The 17,284-nt window shown below is 43.7% G+C and overlaps 1 protein-coding gene across 1 annotated transcript in view; it reads right to left on the minus strand.

Annotated features, from left to right (window-relative positions):
- Positions 1 to 44: 44 nt before the first annotated feature.
- The window catches only part of fndc3ba (fibronectin type III domain containing 3Ba), a 77,389-nt gene continuing 60,149 nt past the window's right edge, over positions 45 to 17,284 (minus strand). Inside the window, exons 22-26 of the mRNA XM_071912396.2 lie at positions 16,399 to 16,679; positions 12,608 to 12,832; positions 5,200 to 5,366; positions 3,289 to 3,416; positions 45 to 566 (exon numbers count right to left, since the gene is read on the minus strand). Of these exons, the coding sequence (XP_071768497.1) occupies positions 255 to 566; positions 3,289 to 3,416; positions 5,200 to 5,366; positions 12,608 to 12,832; positions 16,399 to 16,679 (1,113 nt within the window). The 3' untranslated portion in view covers positions 45 to 254. The remainder of the gene's footprint in view (positions 567 to 3,288; positions 3,417 to 5,199; positions 5,367 to 12,607; positions 12,833 to 16,398; positions 16,680 to 17,284) is intronic.

Consider the following 17,284-nt stretch of genomic DNA (forward strand, 5'->3'; position numbering starts at 1 on the left):
TAACAAATGAGACAGACAATGATACAAAGACAACAGAGACGTAGAGAGAAATGAGACGAAACTGAGTGAAGGGAGAAGGACAAGAGGAACGCGGCGAGGAAAGCCCGAATCGATAGTTGAACTACAAAACATACGTAGCGTTAGAAGTACATCTCAAGTGTTTGTTTTGATTTCATTCGGTTCTTTCGTAGACATTTTTTTAAGTTTCTCTCTGTGATTTTGCTTTCTCTTTCTATCCTATAGTTAAAATTCCCTCACTTCATGAAGAAGTACTGTAGCAAGCAGGCGATGAGGATGGAGAAGCCCGCGAACACGCACACGATCAGCGCCGCGAAGCGCTCGTCGCTGGAGATCAGGCCCGCCCCTTTGCCCGTCTCCACGGCGCACAGCTCGCCGGGCGACGCCGTCTCCTGGCGACGCAGCGTGAACAAGGAGGAGGGGCTCAGTGGTCCGCACAGTTCCTGGCAGGTATCCTGGCAACGGCGGCAGGCGCCCACGCGGAAACGGTAGTCTGTGTTGCCCTGGAGACCGGCGATCTGGAACACGCCCTCCTCTCCCTTAAAAACCTAGGGGGGAAAGAGAGAGAGAGAGAGAGAGAGAGAGAGACAGACAGAAAGAGAGAAAGGTTTATACCCTCGCTATAAAAAAGTTTTTCTCCTCATCATGAAGAAATAAAAGCAGGTGTTTCTTTCAACATCAGACTAGGGTTGATCGGAATGAGCAGACCTAAACTTAAATAAAGTATGCAGGTTTTTATTCCAGCCAGACACAACACCAGTCCAGCGAAGGTGTGCTAATCAGTGAAATCTGTTGGTGTATTGCTGTTGTCGTGTGAAAAACTGCTGCTCGAGCAAAAAAGAGGTACAAAGTTTTCACCTGACAGCAACAATGATTGTTTGTTTGTGGGCATTGTGAAGCCCTTTGAGACTGTAACAGTGATTAAAGGCTATACAAATAAACTTGACTTGAGAACCACTGAGTTAGAGGACAATGCCCTCTGTGCCTGTCTTCACAGCAAGAAGTGACAGAAGGTGGCAGGGTGGAATAAGTCACAGGACTGTTTCCTGCAACAGTCGATGTGTCTTGCTGAAATGTCACTGAGCAAGACACTGAACCCATAGTCGCTCATTCCCTGTACATCGCTCTGTATAAGAGCACCAGCAAAAAAAAAATGCCTAAATGTAACTGTGAGTGGCAGGCTGGCTGACGAGACCTTTAAGTAAAAAACAGCCATATTGTAATGCAACAACAGATAGAAGACCCAATATCAAGTTTAATCTGTTGAGAGGAGAGTGAAATTTCTGGCTGAAGAAACACAACCACAACCTTTCAATGTAACTGAAAAAAAAGGCTGCCAGGTAGGTGCAGGTGTAGCCGTTTTTACCATTAAAACTGATTTCTTTTAAATATTCTATTCTGAAAACACGCTGGACTTGTCTTCAGGCGACAGTGAAGTAATCGTCTCTAAATTAAATGGATGACTGTTAGGGTCCACTGTGCACTGGGCAGACAGCGCACCTTAACTGTGGTGTAATTTCAATTTCAGTCAAGTTTCCCCCTATTTGCTTTCTGTTAGCGCCTGCTGGTACTGCATCACACACTCTCTCTCTCTCTCTCTCTCACACACACACACACACACCGAGTCAGTGGGCAATGAAAATGCTGCATCCCTCTATCATTTCCCTTAGTGGAAGCCTGTGGTGATATGGGTGTGTGTTGATATCATCTAGAGATCAATCATTTCCACAGGCGCACACACACACACACACACACACACACTGTGGGGGTGAGAGCAGGAAACTCATCATCATAATCATAAACTTTTCTCAGCATTTTAAAGCTGCAGTTGGGAGAGCAAGTGTGTGCGTGTGTGTGGGCATGCACAGGTGTAAACGTGCGTGCATGTGCTTCCGTATTAGCTCTTAAGACTCCCCCATTTCTCTTCTGCATTAATGAAATCAAATTAGCATATTAAACTGCAGATAGGGTAAGGGGAATAAAAGTGTGTGAGAGAGACAGAGAGAGAGAGAGAGAGAGAGAGAGTGTGTGCACCTCTTTGCTTCCCTTGATAGACCCTATCTGAATTTAACCGTGTTTTTCTCGGGCTTCTACAGCCGCTCATGGGAAGTCTTCCCTCTTCTCCTCACAGCTCTCCTTATTGTGGGATCCATACACACAGGGGGAGACAAACACAGAGGCACACAGATGCTCTCTGTCTCTCTCTCACACACACACACACACACACACACTGACACGCACACCATCAACTATTTGTGCAACATACTGAGCATTTGAAAAGCAGCTACTGAACTCCATTCTTCTTTATTGCTGACATGTTTTGATCTTGTTGGCTATGTCTACTGTTTTTGTGTGTTGTGTTTCATTGTATTGTATTTTATTTCTTCTATTGTGCCACATTTTAACCAACCTGTGTGGAGCCAAAGGCAAATTTCCACTGCGGCGGACAATAGAGTTCTATTCAATTCTGTTCTATTGGTATGCATTTTTATAACTCACTGTAGCCTTAGGTGTGTACACAGATTTAAATGGAGTAAATACACACCACATGCCCCCACATGCACACACACACTCACACACACACACACACACACACACACACACAGCTGTGGTTTCCCCTGACGGTGAGTATTGGCAGTTTTCCCCTCCAGCCGCTCAGTAATTCAACAACAGAGAGTAAAACGAAGACAAATGCATTTTTGTCCACAGCCTATTGGCCTGCACATCGCTCCAACTGTCATATTTCCTACGAGTTAGATCCACAACCTAAAACTTTTTAAATGTCAGTCATGTCTGTGTAGTAATTCTCATTAAAAATCATTCAATACCGTTCAATAAATACCGCTGGCACTGCGCAATACCTTCAACTTTAGAATGCCGTATCTCTCAGTGTGGAGGAGTGTCTGCTTTGGTTTTTGTTGGCTTTGATTAGTGTGTGTGTGTGAGCGTGTGTGTATGTGTGTGTGTGGCTGTGTGTGCCCTGTTGGTTTTATCCGTCCATGTGCAAATGTGTGTCTATGTGTCTGTGTAGAAGGGAGATGCATGATAATATATTCCCCATCACTTCAAATTCAATTTGTCTTGTCCTCTGCTGCTGCTGGGGCAGATTGGGACCAAAGGCCTACCAGCATTCATACACACCTCCAAAAAATAATATAAACCGGATAAATGAAGTGGAGCCCTGGAATAGAAAAAAACAAGCTCTCAACGTTGTCCTCATATGACCTGTGTGTGTGTGTGTGTGTTTGTGTGTGTGTGTGAGATACGAACCTGTTTGTACTCTGACTCGCGTCCCACCAGCACCTGAAGCACGTAGCTGACAGGGTCTCCTCTCATTGGTGGGATAGTCTCCCATGTAATCTCACACATGTTGCCCTCCAGCTGGTGCACTCTGGGAGCTGTTGGAAAAATGGCATCAGAACATGATTTAGATTACATGACAAGATTCCATACTCACTAAAGTAATTTAACCAAAAATACCAAATATTTGGATTTGATTGATTTGGGCCTATTGATAACAAAATCCTCCTCTCTCTCAAACATACATAAGTACAGGAGTGTGCATAGAATTACATGGTGTGATCACATACTGATAATAATAACTATTAACCACCTGCATTGATTATTTTCATGATAATCTATGGTGGTTTTGGGATTTTTGCACGTCTCCTAAAATTAATACAGCCAGTGTTACTTTACTACAGAAACACTGACTCAAGAAGGCCAAATATCCAAATATATCGTGGTACAAATACATTTCGTACCACTTATTTAGCAAGAAATATGGACATCCTGCTCCTGGATAGCATGGAACTCTCTCTGAGCAGTAATGGTTCCAGTGATTTATTAATTGGCTGTCAGTGTCAGACATGCATAGCACACACTCTTGGAAAGTGATGTTGCGTAGGCTTACTAACAGCATATCATCCTGGATGCCAGTAACAACAAAGGGGATTCGTTAACCATGTGCTAATTAATTTTGTTTTTGAGGTTGTGTTTGAGAAGTCTGTGTTTGGCTAAACCTTTCAAATGAACATGATAGGTGTTGATAACTGTTTCACAAAGCAATGATGACCTTGGGGAAGTGGGTAACAAGTGGGTGCAACACTGTCACTTTCTATTGGCAGCCCTCTGCTTTTAACCAGAACTAACAACACTTGCAGTAATTAGTTTTATTTTAGCAATCACTAAATTTAGTAATTTAAATTTAGCTAAGCACTAAAGGTAACCATACTTTTGTGGTCGGGGAGCCTAGGCTTTGGAACGCCCTGCCTAACACTGGCCAAATCAGTATCATCTTTTAAATCACTCCTCAAAATGTACTTTTATGAAAAGGCTTTTGAATAATATTCTATATTATTTCTCTTTTCATTTGTTGATTTACATGCTATGTATCCTATATTTCATTCTTGATCCTAGAGGGGCTGTGTCTCCTTCTACTATCCTTATTTTAAATTTTAGAGTTATAGTTTATTATTATCATTATTATTATTACCATGCTGATAATTCTGGTGCTTTATTGATTGCTATGCTATATGTAAACAGATATTTTGCTATACTCTTATGGTAACCAGGGAGCCAGTTAGTGATTTCTCTCATCCTCCTGCTTTTCATTGTTACTGATGGATGTTACTTTGTAGAAAACATTTCAGACAGTGCACATGCGCTGCTAACAGTTACACAGAAACCATTTATAGCCTTGAGGTCACTTTGGTGCTGCGCCTCACATTTATTGCTCACCATCGTACCCATAATCACAGTAAGGAACGTCCTCTCGGGTGATATTGCCATAATAACCCACTGCCTCTCAATCATTATCGCAGCGATCATGTACTGGCAACAATAATTAAACAAGGCAACAATAAACATGTTGTCCCCTATGAATGATGCAGTCCCCCTCACAGCCAATCAGTGACAAATATGTCACCTTGTTTTGACCTCCGGCTATTAAGTGTAATTTTGAAACTGCTGGAGTGAAGCGGTGAGATGCATTATTCCAAGTTTCACCAAAATCAGTGGTGTGTGTTTGAGATATTATGCGTGATGGACAGATGAACTAACTAACAAACAAATAGAAGGAGACTGATCCATAGCCCTCCACTGATTTCAGTGTTGGGGACAGTGGACGCAACACACACACACACACACACACAAACACACACTCTTTCTGGGTCTGTTTACCTTTAAGGGCGGGGGGCACAGACTTGGTGGTGCAGAAGGTGTGTGTGTCAGAGAAGGGCCCCTCCCCGGCGTCGCTGATGGCCTGTATTCTGAAACTGTAGCTGCTGGACTCGGTCAACCGCTGGACCTTGTAGGTGTGGCTGGGGCCGCGGTAGATGGTCACAAACCTGGACAGAGAGAGGGAGACAGTAATGAGGAGGGAGGGAGGGAGAGAGACGCAGACAGCGGCAGTCACAAAACTAGAGGGACAACTGGGAACAAGGATGAGGAGAGAGGTAGAGCAGGACTGAGGGACAAACCTGGACAGAGAGAGAGAGAGAGAGAGAGAGAGGGAAAGAGAGAGGGAGAAGGAATTGAAGGGAGGGAGAGAGCGGGGAGAGAAAGGAGGGATGGAGACACAGAGACATTAGAGGAAGAGAGATATAAGGTGAGATGAAGAGAGAGAGAGACTCAGAGACGGGATAAGGAGAGAAGGAGCGAGGGAGGGAGGAGGAATGGATACTAGGAACACACCGATCAGGTTGATCACCGATCTGATTGCTGATTGAAATGATGACTTTCTAACAGCAAAAGGGCACAGCAAGCATAAACAGTAAAATGTCACACACAATAGCACTCTGTTTACCAGATTTTCTATTGTGGCTGCATGGCCCTGCTGTTCTAACCATGTGTAAATAAATCATCGGGTTTTTTTTATCTAAACAGTTCTTACATGTTAGTCTGTGCTTGATGACTGAGGCGCTTTCTCATCTCTTGCAGGCAGTACAACATGTAAAAGGTTTGAAGGTTTGAAGCAGCATAGGCTCTGCAATCTGTCCAATATATTAAACGGTTTCAAAATCATTTAGGCTATTAAATTCATAATCCAATATCATGAATGAATATATGTGAGCTATCAGTGTTTATTAACAGTTGAAAAAAATCAAATGAACACAATAATCGAGCACTCTCAAAATGTTCTGTTCAGAAAGGAGCCAAATGAAATGAAGGTCTCTCTCTGTGCTGCGCTCCGGGCAATTCTGAAATTAAAATCAGCAAGGCCACTTAAAGAACGGATGGGCCCTTTGTCTATTAAAAAAAAAAAGAAAAGAAGATGACCGTATTCAATTACTGTCAAATAGCACATGAGCATAAATAATGAATGTAGGCCTCTAATGTGATCGGGCAGCTGAAGCGGCGCTTGGACGATCAGCGGTGACCTATTTCGAACCTCTATTGGCCGATTATGATCGTCGCCCGATTGATCGGTGCGTGCCGCTGCAATGGATACTGCAATAATATTTAGAAGGAGGGAGTGAGAGGGCACAGGGGAGACACTGAGAACTGCAGTAGAAAATAATGGAGGGAGAGGAACGAGGGAGGAGACACTGAGCGCCACAGCAGTCGTCACAAAGTTACGAGATAAAAAGGAGAGCTTGAGTTTTAACGAGCCTTTATTAGGCCATCAGGGAAGCAAACCGCAATGAAATCAAACAAGAAAAAGGAAAATCATATAAACACATATCAAGTTAGAAAATTGGAAAACAAGAGAGGAAGGGGAGGCGAGAAGTTAGCAGGGGAGACCTTGAAAAGAGACAGGGAGGCTGGAGGTAAAACTGATAGCGGTTGAATTTATGAATGCACAGGACAAATACTGACAGGCCATTACAGATAGTCACAAATCTGATGAAAACAAGACCCCAAAAAGTTTCTGGATGGCTGGAAAGACAGCTGGACGGACAGATGGATGGATTGAAGGAGAGATGATAAGTGAGCGAGCGCGTGAGTCAGTGAGAAATGGGGGTTTGAGATGAAAAAGGCTGATTTATTCCAGCTATCAGCTTTCGGCACAATAAGTTAAACGTCTGTTTGCGCTAGCGGGGAAGTTGCGGAAGAGAGGAAAGAGAGAGAGAGAGAGAGAGAGAGAGAGAAAGACAAAGGTGACTGGGCAAGTAAAAAGAGAAGAGGCGGTGATGGACGAAGGGAGTCGGAGGAGAGAATGGAGGGTTTGAGAGAGGGGAGAAATAAAGAAAGAGGAAAAGGGGGGACAGAAAGGTGACTGGGTAATTACAAGAAGGAAGGCGATGATGGAGGGTAGTTGTTAGAGGAGAGAGAGGAGACACTGAGAGAAGAAGGAGAAAAAAAGATAGTGAGAGAGAGAGAGAGAGAGAGAGAGAGAGAGTGAGTTTAGTAGAAGGCCATAACTCCAGCTGAGCTCTTTATGTAGCTGTACTACAGAGAAGTGATGTGTTTCTCTGGCTGATATATGGTGTTGTTAATCTTTTGACTCGACACTGGGCCTTACAGTAAATACACACACACACATATATAGACTCACACTGCTGGTAGGATTAGCAGATTAGTGGCAATGTAAATGCTATATGTATATCCTAGTCTCCCCTTGTTTCTTTTTTTATTTTTAAAGATTTGTTTTAGGCATTTTATGCTTTATTGGTAGAGACAGTGTGAGAGAGACAGGAAGAGAGAGGGGAGGACATGCAGCAAATGACCGCGGGCCGGATTCGAACCCGGGTCGCTGCGGGACGGACTGAGCCTTACGGTACGCGCTCTACTCGGTGAGCCACCAACAGGCCAGGACACAGTTTACGAGATGAACAACATCCTTGGTCCAGGGCCAAATAGCAGAGAGCACAGGAGGACAGAGAAAGAGAGGTTGGAAGCCGTCAGGGACGCTAGGATGAGTTTTGTTGGTATTGTCGTTACCCATTTATTTCTATACTTATTTACCAAGGTCAGCATCAGAGAAAGAGAAATAGCTCATTTTCAAGGCGGATGAAAGGTTGGCTGGCTGGAAAAACAGATGGGTGGACAGATGAAGAGAAAAATGAATGGGCACAAGGATGAAGGGATGGGCAAATGAGAAATATGGATGGATGGATGGATAAGCAAATGGGTGGATTGACTAACAGATGGATGGATGGACAATGTGAACGAAGGGACGGATGGATGGACAAACATATTAGCGGATGGACGAACAGATGGAAGGATTGAATTAAAGAAGGATGGAGGGAAGGAAAGATGGATGGAAGATGGATGAAAGGTTAGAGAGACAGTGATGAATGGATGCGTGGGTGGATAGATGGATGGATGGATGGATGGATAATTGTTATGAATCGCAGCATCTGCACCCTAGCTTTGCCTCTAATGCCTGCTGAGTAACAGAAGCGTCAAGCAGTTCAGGGGATTAAGGTTGTGGGTTCGATTCCACCTGGATTCAACCGTAATAATCCACGGTGTCAGAAGTCTGAAGCCTTCTTTGCCGGCGCTGCCCGAGTTGCCATGGCGCCCAAACACTCCAAATCCCCCGGCCAGAGGGCATTTTGGGTAATGTCGATGAGAAAAAAAACATCCAAAACAAACTCATCCTGCTGCAAAGGGCAACAATGGAGTGAGGAAGACAAGTGAAACTGAAAAAGCCAAGAGACAGAAGGCAAAACAAGAGCAACAGGTCTGTCTACAGTGAGATAAGAGTGGAAAAATACGCTGTGGGAGAAAGAGAGAGGGCGAGGGAGAGGCGAGGAAGGTAACGGGGAAAAAAGAAAGGGATTCAATATTCTGAACCCAAGACAACGGCTTTCTTTATCATCTAATACACACGCAAAATAGAGGGTGTGTGTGTGTGGGGAGGGTGGACAAGAGGGAAGAAGGGAGGATGAAAGATGACGAGGGAGGGAGAAAAATTATGGAAGGGGTACTCATTTCCCCCCGGGGTCTTCCAGAGGTGAAGTCACCTTTCTAACAATGAAGTGAATTAGATAGGCAGGTGGAGAGAGAGAGAGAGTGAGGGAGAGAGGGAGAGAGGGAGAGAGAGAAACAAAGAGAGAGACAGACAGAGACGGAGACAGAAAGGAAGGCTGACCAACAACAATCAAAGTCAACAAACCTACAAATAGACACTAATGCCATTTGGTGAGAAATGACACTGAAGGTTATTGGGGAAAATGAAACATAATTAACGTTATTTGCAGTTGGCTACTTGATACGGTTGTTTACAAAGCAGAATATTTTCAGTCCTCCTCTGCTTCAAAGCGCCCTTCCTTTCTCCCTCAACATGCTCTCTAATAGCCACAGAGTATGTGGTTGCCATGGGGATTTCACTATTAATAAAAATTCCAGGTAATTCCCTCTAATTGAGCGTGTTTAGAAAGCAAAGGAGAAAGAGGAGGAGCGTAAGAGGAGGAGGAGGAGGAGGAGGAGGAGGAGGAGGAGGAGGAGGGTGCTGGGCTGGCAGTCCTGTCAGCCAGCTCAGTCCATTCCTCTGTCCACCGCTAATGCACCTACACATTCTGTCATAACCACCAATAGCTGCAAGTAATGAATCCTAAGTAGCGGCAATTAGACCGGATGAGTCAGGAATCACACGTTGTCATTATGGAGCGATTCAGTCAATTACAGGGTTTATGGACGTTTTCCTCGTGGAGGAAATGGCGGAGATGGGGAAGACGGAGTGAAATAATGTGTGTGCAATAGGGTTGTGCGCTCCCATTTGCATTTGTATCTGTATTTGTTCAGCCAACAAAATTATTTGTTTTGACGTTCGGATAAATCTGGAAATGGGTGGGGCTTAAATCAGAAGTGGGTGTGGTTTAGACTGAAATGTTAAAAATCTCTCCGATTCTTAGTATTTTTCCCCCTTGTAATCATTGCTGTTGCTATTGTAGACATATTAAGGCATTACACTTGTGGTTTTGCAATGACCCATCAATAATAATGAAGTATAAAACCAGATCATTTGCTTTTTAAAGTTTTATTTAACAAACAACAGCCTAGATGTTACGTAACCCTAAACATATGCTTTTATAGAAACCATAGCAATGAACAATTATAAGCAGGAATTATAAACCCTGAACTTACTGTATGGTAGAACGTACTGTATGAACACTTGGGAAAACTAAACGGTCAATTATAAACTGAAAAAAATGTCTTTATGAATCAAAATGTATTTCCTCATTCTTGCTCTGAACTACTCTAAGCTACTGACCGCCACTCCTAACTGGGAGACACTGAACAGTCAATTATAAACATCTTCATTATGAACTACCAATATGCTGTGAACTGCACAACCTGCTCAACCTATTTTTAAAAACTATGTTAATTTTTTACTACCTCTACCTTTTGTTTAATTTGCATATTCTTGTATAACAGCCTGTATCTTTGGCTATGTTTTCTCCGCGATTTAACCCTAACCCTAACCACTACTAAAGCATATGGGTAATATTGAAAAAAATCGTAAAGGAAAAATACTTGTTTAAAACACGTTATTCATGCATTGCCAAATATGGCATTCGTGTTCGAGAATATCTCTAGTGTCTAAGAACAAGATGAACTAGAGTTAGATGTTGATTCAGTGGGAATGAAATGAAATGAGTGGCACTGGCGTGGGTTGATTGTGTTTGCACATTATTATTGTTTGTTTTAACTTGTTGGGAGTGCGACGGTTAGGGTTAGGGGGGTGGGGTTTACCAGATAGGACAGGACAACATGTGCCAAAAACTTCATATAATCAGAGGAAGGTATGTGAAAATCAAACAAGTATACTTTTCTGTTATTGACAGTAAACTGTACCATCTGGTAATGTACGCAGGTTAAAACAAATGCCAAGAATTATTCCCGAAATACCATTTGACCCAGATATACACACGTATGTACGCAAGCGTGGATACACCGACACAAACACACCTACAAACCAGCATACTGCCATATTGATGCCTCTGTGCCAATTAGGAAAGGGTAAATAAAACTCTCTAAGCTGTGAAAGCTGTTTTTTATTTGGCTGGCAGTGAGTGTGTGTGCGTGCATGCATTTGTGTGTGTGTGTGTGTGTGTTGGGGAGGTTAACGGATCACAGCCTGCTGGTTAGAGCCCCATCTGTTGCCTGCTGCACTCTGGACCATTCCAGGGGTGCCAAGGTATCTGGGTGCCAGCGTGATGCCATCCAAGCCTTAATTCAAATACTGACAACCAGCCAACCGGGGTGGCAGAGGGAGGGAGGGAGGGAGGGAGACACACAGACAATTCGACAGGTGGGCAGACAGGCAGATAAAGAGTGGCTCGCCACAGCTGTTCTCTTCCATTTTATCTATCTCCCATCCCTCCGTCCATCCCTCCCTTTCTCATTCCCTTTCTATTTCTGCTTCAGCGAATTAAAGCCTCCCTTCCCTCTAACATTATAAAAATGCCCTCCTCTCTCTCTCTCTCTCTCTCTCCAATGTGTGTGACTAACTCCCCCTCAGTAGTTATGTTCTGACCCCCCCTCCTCCTCCTCCTCTTCCTAAGTCTTTTCATTCTCTCTCTCTCTCACACACACTCCTGTCTGACCAGTCAGTTAAATGGAGGGTTGATTGGTTGGAGGCTTTATTCAGGCCGGCTCTAGATGGACCTAACGTGACTACTCCCTGGTACATGTGGTTATCGCACACAAACACACACACACACACACACACACACACACACACACACACACACACACACGCACAAATGCGCACTTCCAACCATGCGTGCATGCACACAGCCTCTCCCTCGCTCAAGCTGCTCATGTTCTGTCCTTCCTCTGTGTGTGTGTGTGTGAGTGTGTGTGTGTGTGTGTGTGTGTGTGTGTGTGTACTATTGACTTTCTGGGTCCTGATGTGTTGTATTGACCAGCTGTGGGTTGAGGTGTCTTAGGAAAGTGGTCCAAAGGGCGGCCTGGAGGTTTAGAGCGCTCATCCTATGACCGGAAGTTCACAGACTCAATCCCCTTTGACAGCCAGGGTTCCGTCCTTTAGGAAATATCCACTCAACACTGAAGTGTGTATAGTGTTAATGGGTGACCCTGATGCCGAAAATAAATCTAAAAACCCAAGTACAAGCATTAAGAACAGCCACCCTAAGTGTTATTTTCTATTCATGTCCAAAAAAACAACAAAACAAGTCCCCCACACTCACTTGGACATCAAATTCAAGGACTTTCAATGACTGTCAGGGTCTTATTTGGTGAAATCCAATGACTCAAAATTACCATGTTTTGGGGTAAGACATGACATTAGTCAAAATTAGATATTGTAGAGGGCTCATTTTTTACTCATGATCTTGTCAAACGGGCATATCGATGAAATGGGTAGTTCTATATGTTAATTTAAAACATGAAGTACTTACAAGCCTGTCCAAACATTTTCAAAACGCTTTTAAAGCCTTGTTTTACTATCCTTAAATCTACAAACTTTCAATGCCTTCAGGAACCTTGTTAATGACTTAAAAACAAACTATAAGGTAAAGTACAAAGCATGCAGGGCGTAGCGTACAGTGTGTGCTGCTCCTGTGGTTCATGTCCTCCCTCTGATGTGAATAAACCAAGTCGTATCCACTTCTCAGTGTACACTATGAAGTGAACGACGCACTAAGAGGGGTGCAGCGTAGCGTGTATACTTCACCTGTGGTTCTTGTCCTCCATCTGTAGTGTGTAGACCATGTCGTCGGCGAGCAGGCCGCGCGTGTGTGTGCTGCTGGCGTTCTCGCCCCACTTCAGTTTCAGGCTCTGGGGGCCGGCCGCCGAGCATTCGAGAGGGGGCGGGGCTGGAGGGAGGGGGCGTGTCCTCGCCAGCAGGGGTGGACTCAAGGGACTGGAGCCAATGGCATTCACCGCCTGGATCTGCACACTGCAAGATGGAGGGAGGGAGAGAGAGAGAGAGAGAGAGAGAGAGAGAGGGTAGAAGGGGGTTTAGTTAGGATTCTAAAAATACATACACATGAAACTACTGGGAAATGTATGTACTGTACCCGCGTAGCCTTGTGTGTTCTCTGTGTGTTTGTGCACCTAATGGTCTAATGGCGGGGTAATTTTCAGCGAAGAGGCTGATCTGGTGTTTTAGCTCTGACCTTCGATGCTTCTGTGATCCCAGAGGGTCACATTACCATTACAATTCCATGTACTCTCCTGGAACAGATGCACTCAGACTTAAATATGTCAGGCCTAAAGGATACACATACAGCCAGTACAGTAGTCCCACTTTCTTACTGTATGTAGCATGCATGCAAAAGGGAATCACTGCTGCACACTTTGTCTCGGAGGAGCCGTAAAATGATAAGACATACTTTTCCTAGCACTTCAATTCAGAGCGCAATCAACCGATGATAAAGGCCACCGGGTCTTGAGAAATCACGCCCACTGCCAATTTCCATTAGCCTTGGAACACCCACAAATGCATATGCAATTAGAGATTTTTGTCTTTTATTTGTCTCCACCAACAAAGAACTTCTATTATTTACACTGTATATCAGCACTCATGGAATGCCTCCTGTCCAATCAAATTACTTGCCTGGAACTAACTGTTGTATAATATACTGTGTGTGTGCGTATAACATCATATATGCATATCATACATATACAAACATATGCATGCATGTGCGCGCATGCACATGCAAAGACACACACATGCCTCCCAATCATTAACAAGAACTGGCAAGGACTGTTTTTCAAACTCCCCTGCTGCCTTCCTTCTAAGAATCCCCCTCCTCTCTCTCTCTCTCTCTCTCTCTCTCTCTCTCTCTCTCACTCTCTCACTTTACCCCCCCCACTCCTATACTCCTCCCCCTTTCTGTCAATGCCTGATTAGCTGATTAGCATCCATATCAGAAGCCCTCTGCTAGTGAGCATCTACCGTCTGACATTTACTTGCTGATACTCCAACTGTAACCTTTCATTATAATTCATGCAGCTGTGTGAGCAAACGGGACAAAGGGCAGCATCCATCCTCCCATTCACTGGGTACTGAATTATATAGAAAAGAGATGGGAGAGAGATTGAGTAAGCTAAAGAGGGATGGAGAGAGAGAAAGAAACTGGAGGTGAATTCAGCGTGGGATGTTAAAGGAATACATTTAGGAATTTATGTATCAAATAATGAGATCAATTTAGGTGCGCTGTTTGTTTCCTACCCTCTTGTTTTTATCATGAGCTGAGAGAAACTAATTGAAAAGATGGGAAACTTTCTGAATAAAAACTGTTGTACCAATAGTTTCTGGACAGAGCTTAAGACACACACACAGACACACACACACACAAAACGCCACAAATTTCCCATTTAAATGAAGGTCATCACACAAATGATCCCACACCACCGTCGAGCTTTAATATTTTCACTAAGTGCAGTTAATATTCATTGAATTGAGATATTATCATTTGTATAATTGCAGCTAGGTGGCCTGATATTTAAAGAGACCAGGCCACTCATTTAAGTCGCTCTGCATAAAAGCATTAGATAAATTAAAAATGTAAATAGAATTGGGATTTTTACCAGTTGGAAACAACCTAATAATGTGACACAAGCCTATACCACTTTTTGACACTAAAAGTTTAATTGTCAATCAAGCGTGTGGCTTGCACCTTCCTGCACAGTCAAACTCACAACTCGTTCATATTAGTGCCAAATCTTCTGTCAGAACTCAATTTATGTAGGATTAGTTATGCATGGTGGGCACGCACTTAACATCTAATGCACTGTCTCCTTTCATTGTTCGTGGTTGGTAACTGACATGCGGTCATTTTCTTTTCAGTCTGAGGGTGTCGTGTGCACTCAGCAGCACTGCAGCTTTTAGTGAATCTGTGCTGTGTGACTGTCAGCCCTCCCACGGCGCCTCCAGGGACTTAAACTCCTCTTACCATTTTTAATGGACTGAGACGGTATTAACAGTGCTAAGATGCATATGGATGGCTGTAAAACATATCATCATAAAATACTCCATTTGACTTTTGGACACCCGAGGGTTAATGGGGTAATAAAAGGGTAAGTGTAAACATTCAATTCAAGTAGAAATATTTAAAAAACGTCAAAATCGGTGTTCGAATTTTTTTTTGGTACTTTTGCATAGGTGTGAGGTCATTTGATGCACCATCTATATTCAGATTTCTACATTTCTCTCCATCATAGACAGAGGAGAACAGAAAAAAAGAGAAATCTCACCATTATTTGAAGTATCTAGACATTGTAAACCTACATACAAACACACTCCTCTACTCCCGACAGAGCAATTACTGCGGGCCTCAGCAAAACAACACACGCATTAAACATGAATAGTATTATTTGAAGTACTCCATCCCTGTAAATAACAGACAGAATTACCGTCATTGGCACACAGAAGCTCCTACAGGCAGACACACACACACACACGGTGTTCTGTCTCAGTAGCAGCTATTATGCAAGAGAGCAGAGTGACAGTGACAAAAACAACCCCAGAATGAAAACAATGATGTGCGATCACCTTGCCACTTCACACATATCCCAGTCTTACACACACACATACAAACACAAATCCCCCTCCTCTTTTCCCCAATTCCAAGAAATCACTCAAACACATGCAATCGCACACACACACACACACACACACACACACACACACACACACACACACACACAATCACAGAATCACACACAGAGATAACACAAAGGTTGCTGGTGATTCAGATTACCAAGTAGTTGTTTACTGCTGTGTGAGTGTATGCGGGTCTGACATCATTGCTGATGCAAACATTATACTGGCTATCCCTAGCTACTGTATGGAGACACCTGGGCCATCCATCTACCTGCAGTGTAAAGCAAGTAGTTTTGTACAGGTATCGATTCTTATCATTTCACAGTCTGCTAACAGCAGAAAAAGTTGACCAGAACATTATGATTATGATATTATGATTACAAAATTACAAAATAGATAAGATTGCATGGTTTGTATGGGAATCTAAGAGCTGAGGGGCGAGTGTGTACACTACTACTGCTTTTATTTGGGTTTCGGCTCTATATGTATGCAGGGGTGTAGTGGTAAATATCATCATCAAACTTTCTATTTTAAGAAAAGCATTATTTTTGTTTTCCCTTAAAAGACCCAATCTTCATATGCTTTACATCAGTTTAGCCTATTATGAATTTATGTCAAGCTGAAAACAGGGGTAAAGTGGGCAAGCAGTGTGAATGTGTGTGTGTGAGTGTGTGTGTGTGTTTGTATGTGTGTGTGTGTGTGTGTGTGTGTAAGACTGAACGAGCATGACTGTTCACATACTGTCAACTGTCAACACATTGACTACTGTTGACAAAATGTACTTATTATAAGTCACTTTGGACAAAAGCATCTGCTAAATGATGTAATGTAATGTAATGCAAAGTGTGTGTATGTGTCTGTGGAGGTGTGTGTGTGTATCTATGTAAGTGTGTGTTCATGTGCCTTATGTGTACCTGTACTCGCTGTCGGGCTGCAGGCCTGTGACCAGGTGACTCGTCCCCGTCTCCACGGTGATGGTCTGGTCGTCCAGGGTGATAACGTAGGAGGTGATCTCCGCCCCGTTGGTGTTCGGCTCCTCCCACTTCAGCAGGAGGCAGGTGGAGGGGGAGTGGCCCGACTCCGAGGGGGTCAGGAGGTCCAGGAGGGCGAGGGTGGACACCGGGTCGGGGTTGGTCGCCGGGGTCTGGAAGCTCACCTGCTCGCTGTATGGGCCGACGCCTGCTTGATTCACCGCCTGAGCGAGAGAGAGAGAGAGAGAGAGAGAGAGAGAGAGAGATGGTGGGAGGTGAGGGAGAATTGGGATGAGTGATGGGATGAAAGGATGGGGGGGGACAGAAACAAAGAAAAGAAGAGCAAGGAAGAGAAGGATGAGATGAAGAGGCCGGGCAGAGAAAGAGACCAAGACGGATGAAGGGAAACAGAAGAGAAAGAGTGGAAGAGAGAGATGGAAGTGGAACGAGATGGCAGGATAAAGCAAGAGTAAGAAGGACAAAGAGCGAGAGAAAGTAAAGTAGAAAGGGGGAAAAAGAAGAAATCAGCAGAGGGGGGAAATTCAAATGAGATGTGAGAGAACATTAGTCTATTTCCCATGCTGTGTGACAACACATCTATATTCAGCTCAAGTGTCCTCTATCAAAAAGCCCTTCAATCGCTTTTCAGTCGTAATAGTCTATTTAATGGCCCGGCGTGAACTCAATGAGGAGGAAACGAGGACAAAATGCATTTTAAATACACATCTAATACATTTTGAATGCTTGAATTGAATGAAACATAAGGAGCGCTTGGTTCATCTTATCTGGCGAGTAATGGGTCCACTTTGTGGCTGTTGAATGTGTCAGA

Source organism: Centroberyx gerrardi, chromosome 17 (genome assembly GCF_048128805.1).
Source record: "Centroberyx gerrardi isolate f3 chromosome 17, fCenGer3.hap1.cur.20231027, whole genome shotgun sequence".
Classification (NCBI taxonomy): Eukaryota; Metazoa; Chordata; class Actinopteri; order Beryciformes; family Berycidae; genus Centroberyx; species Centroberyx gerrardi.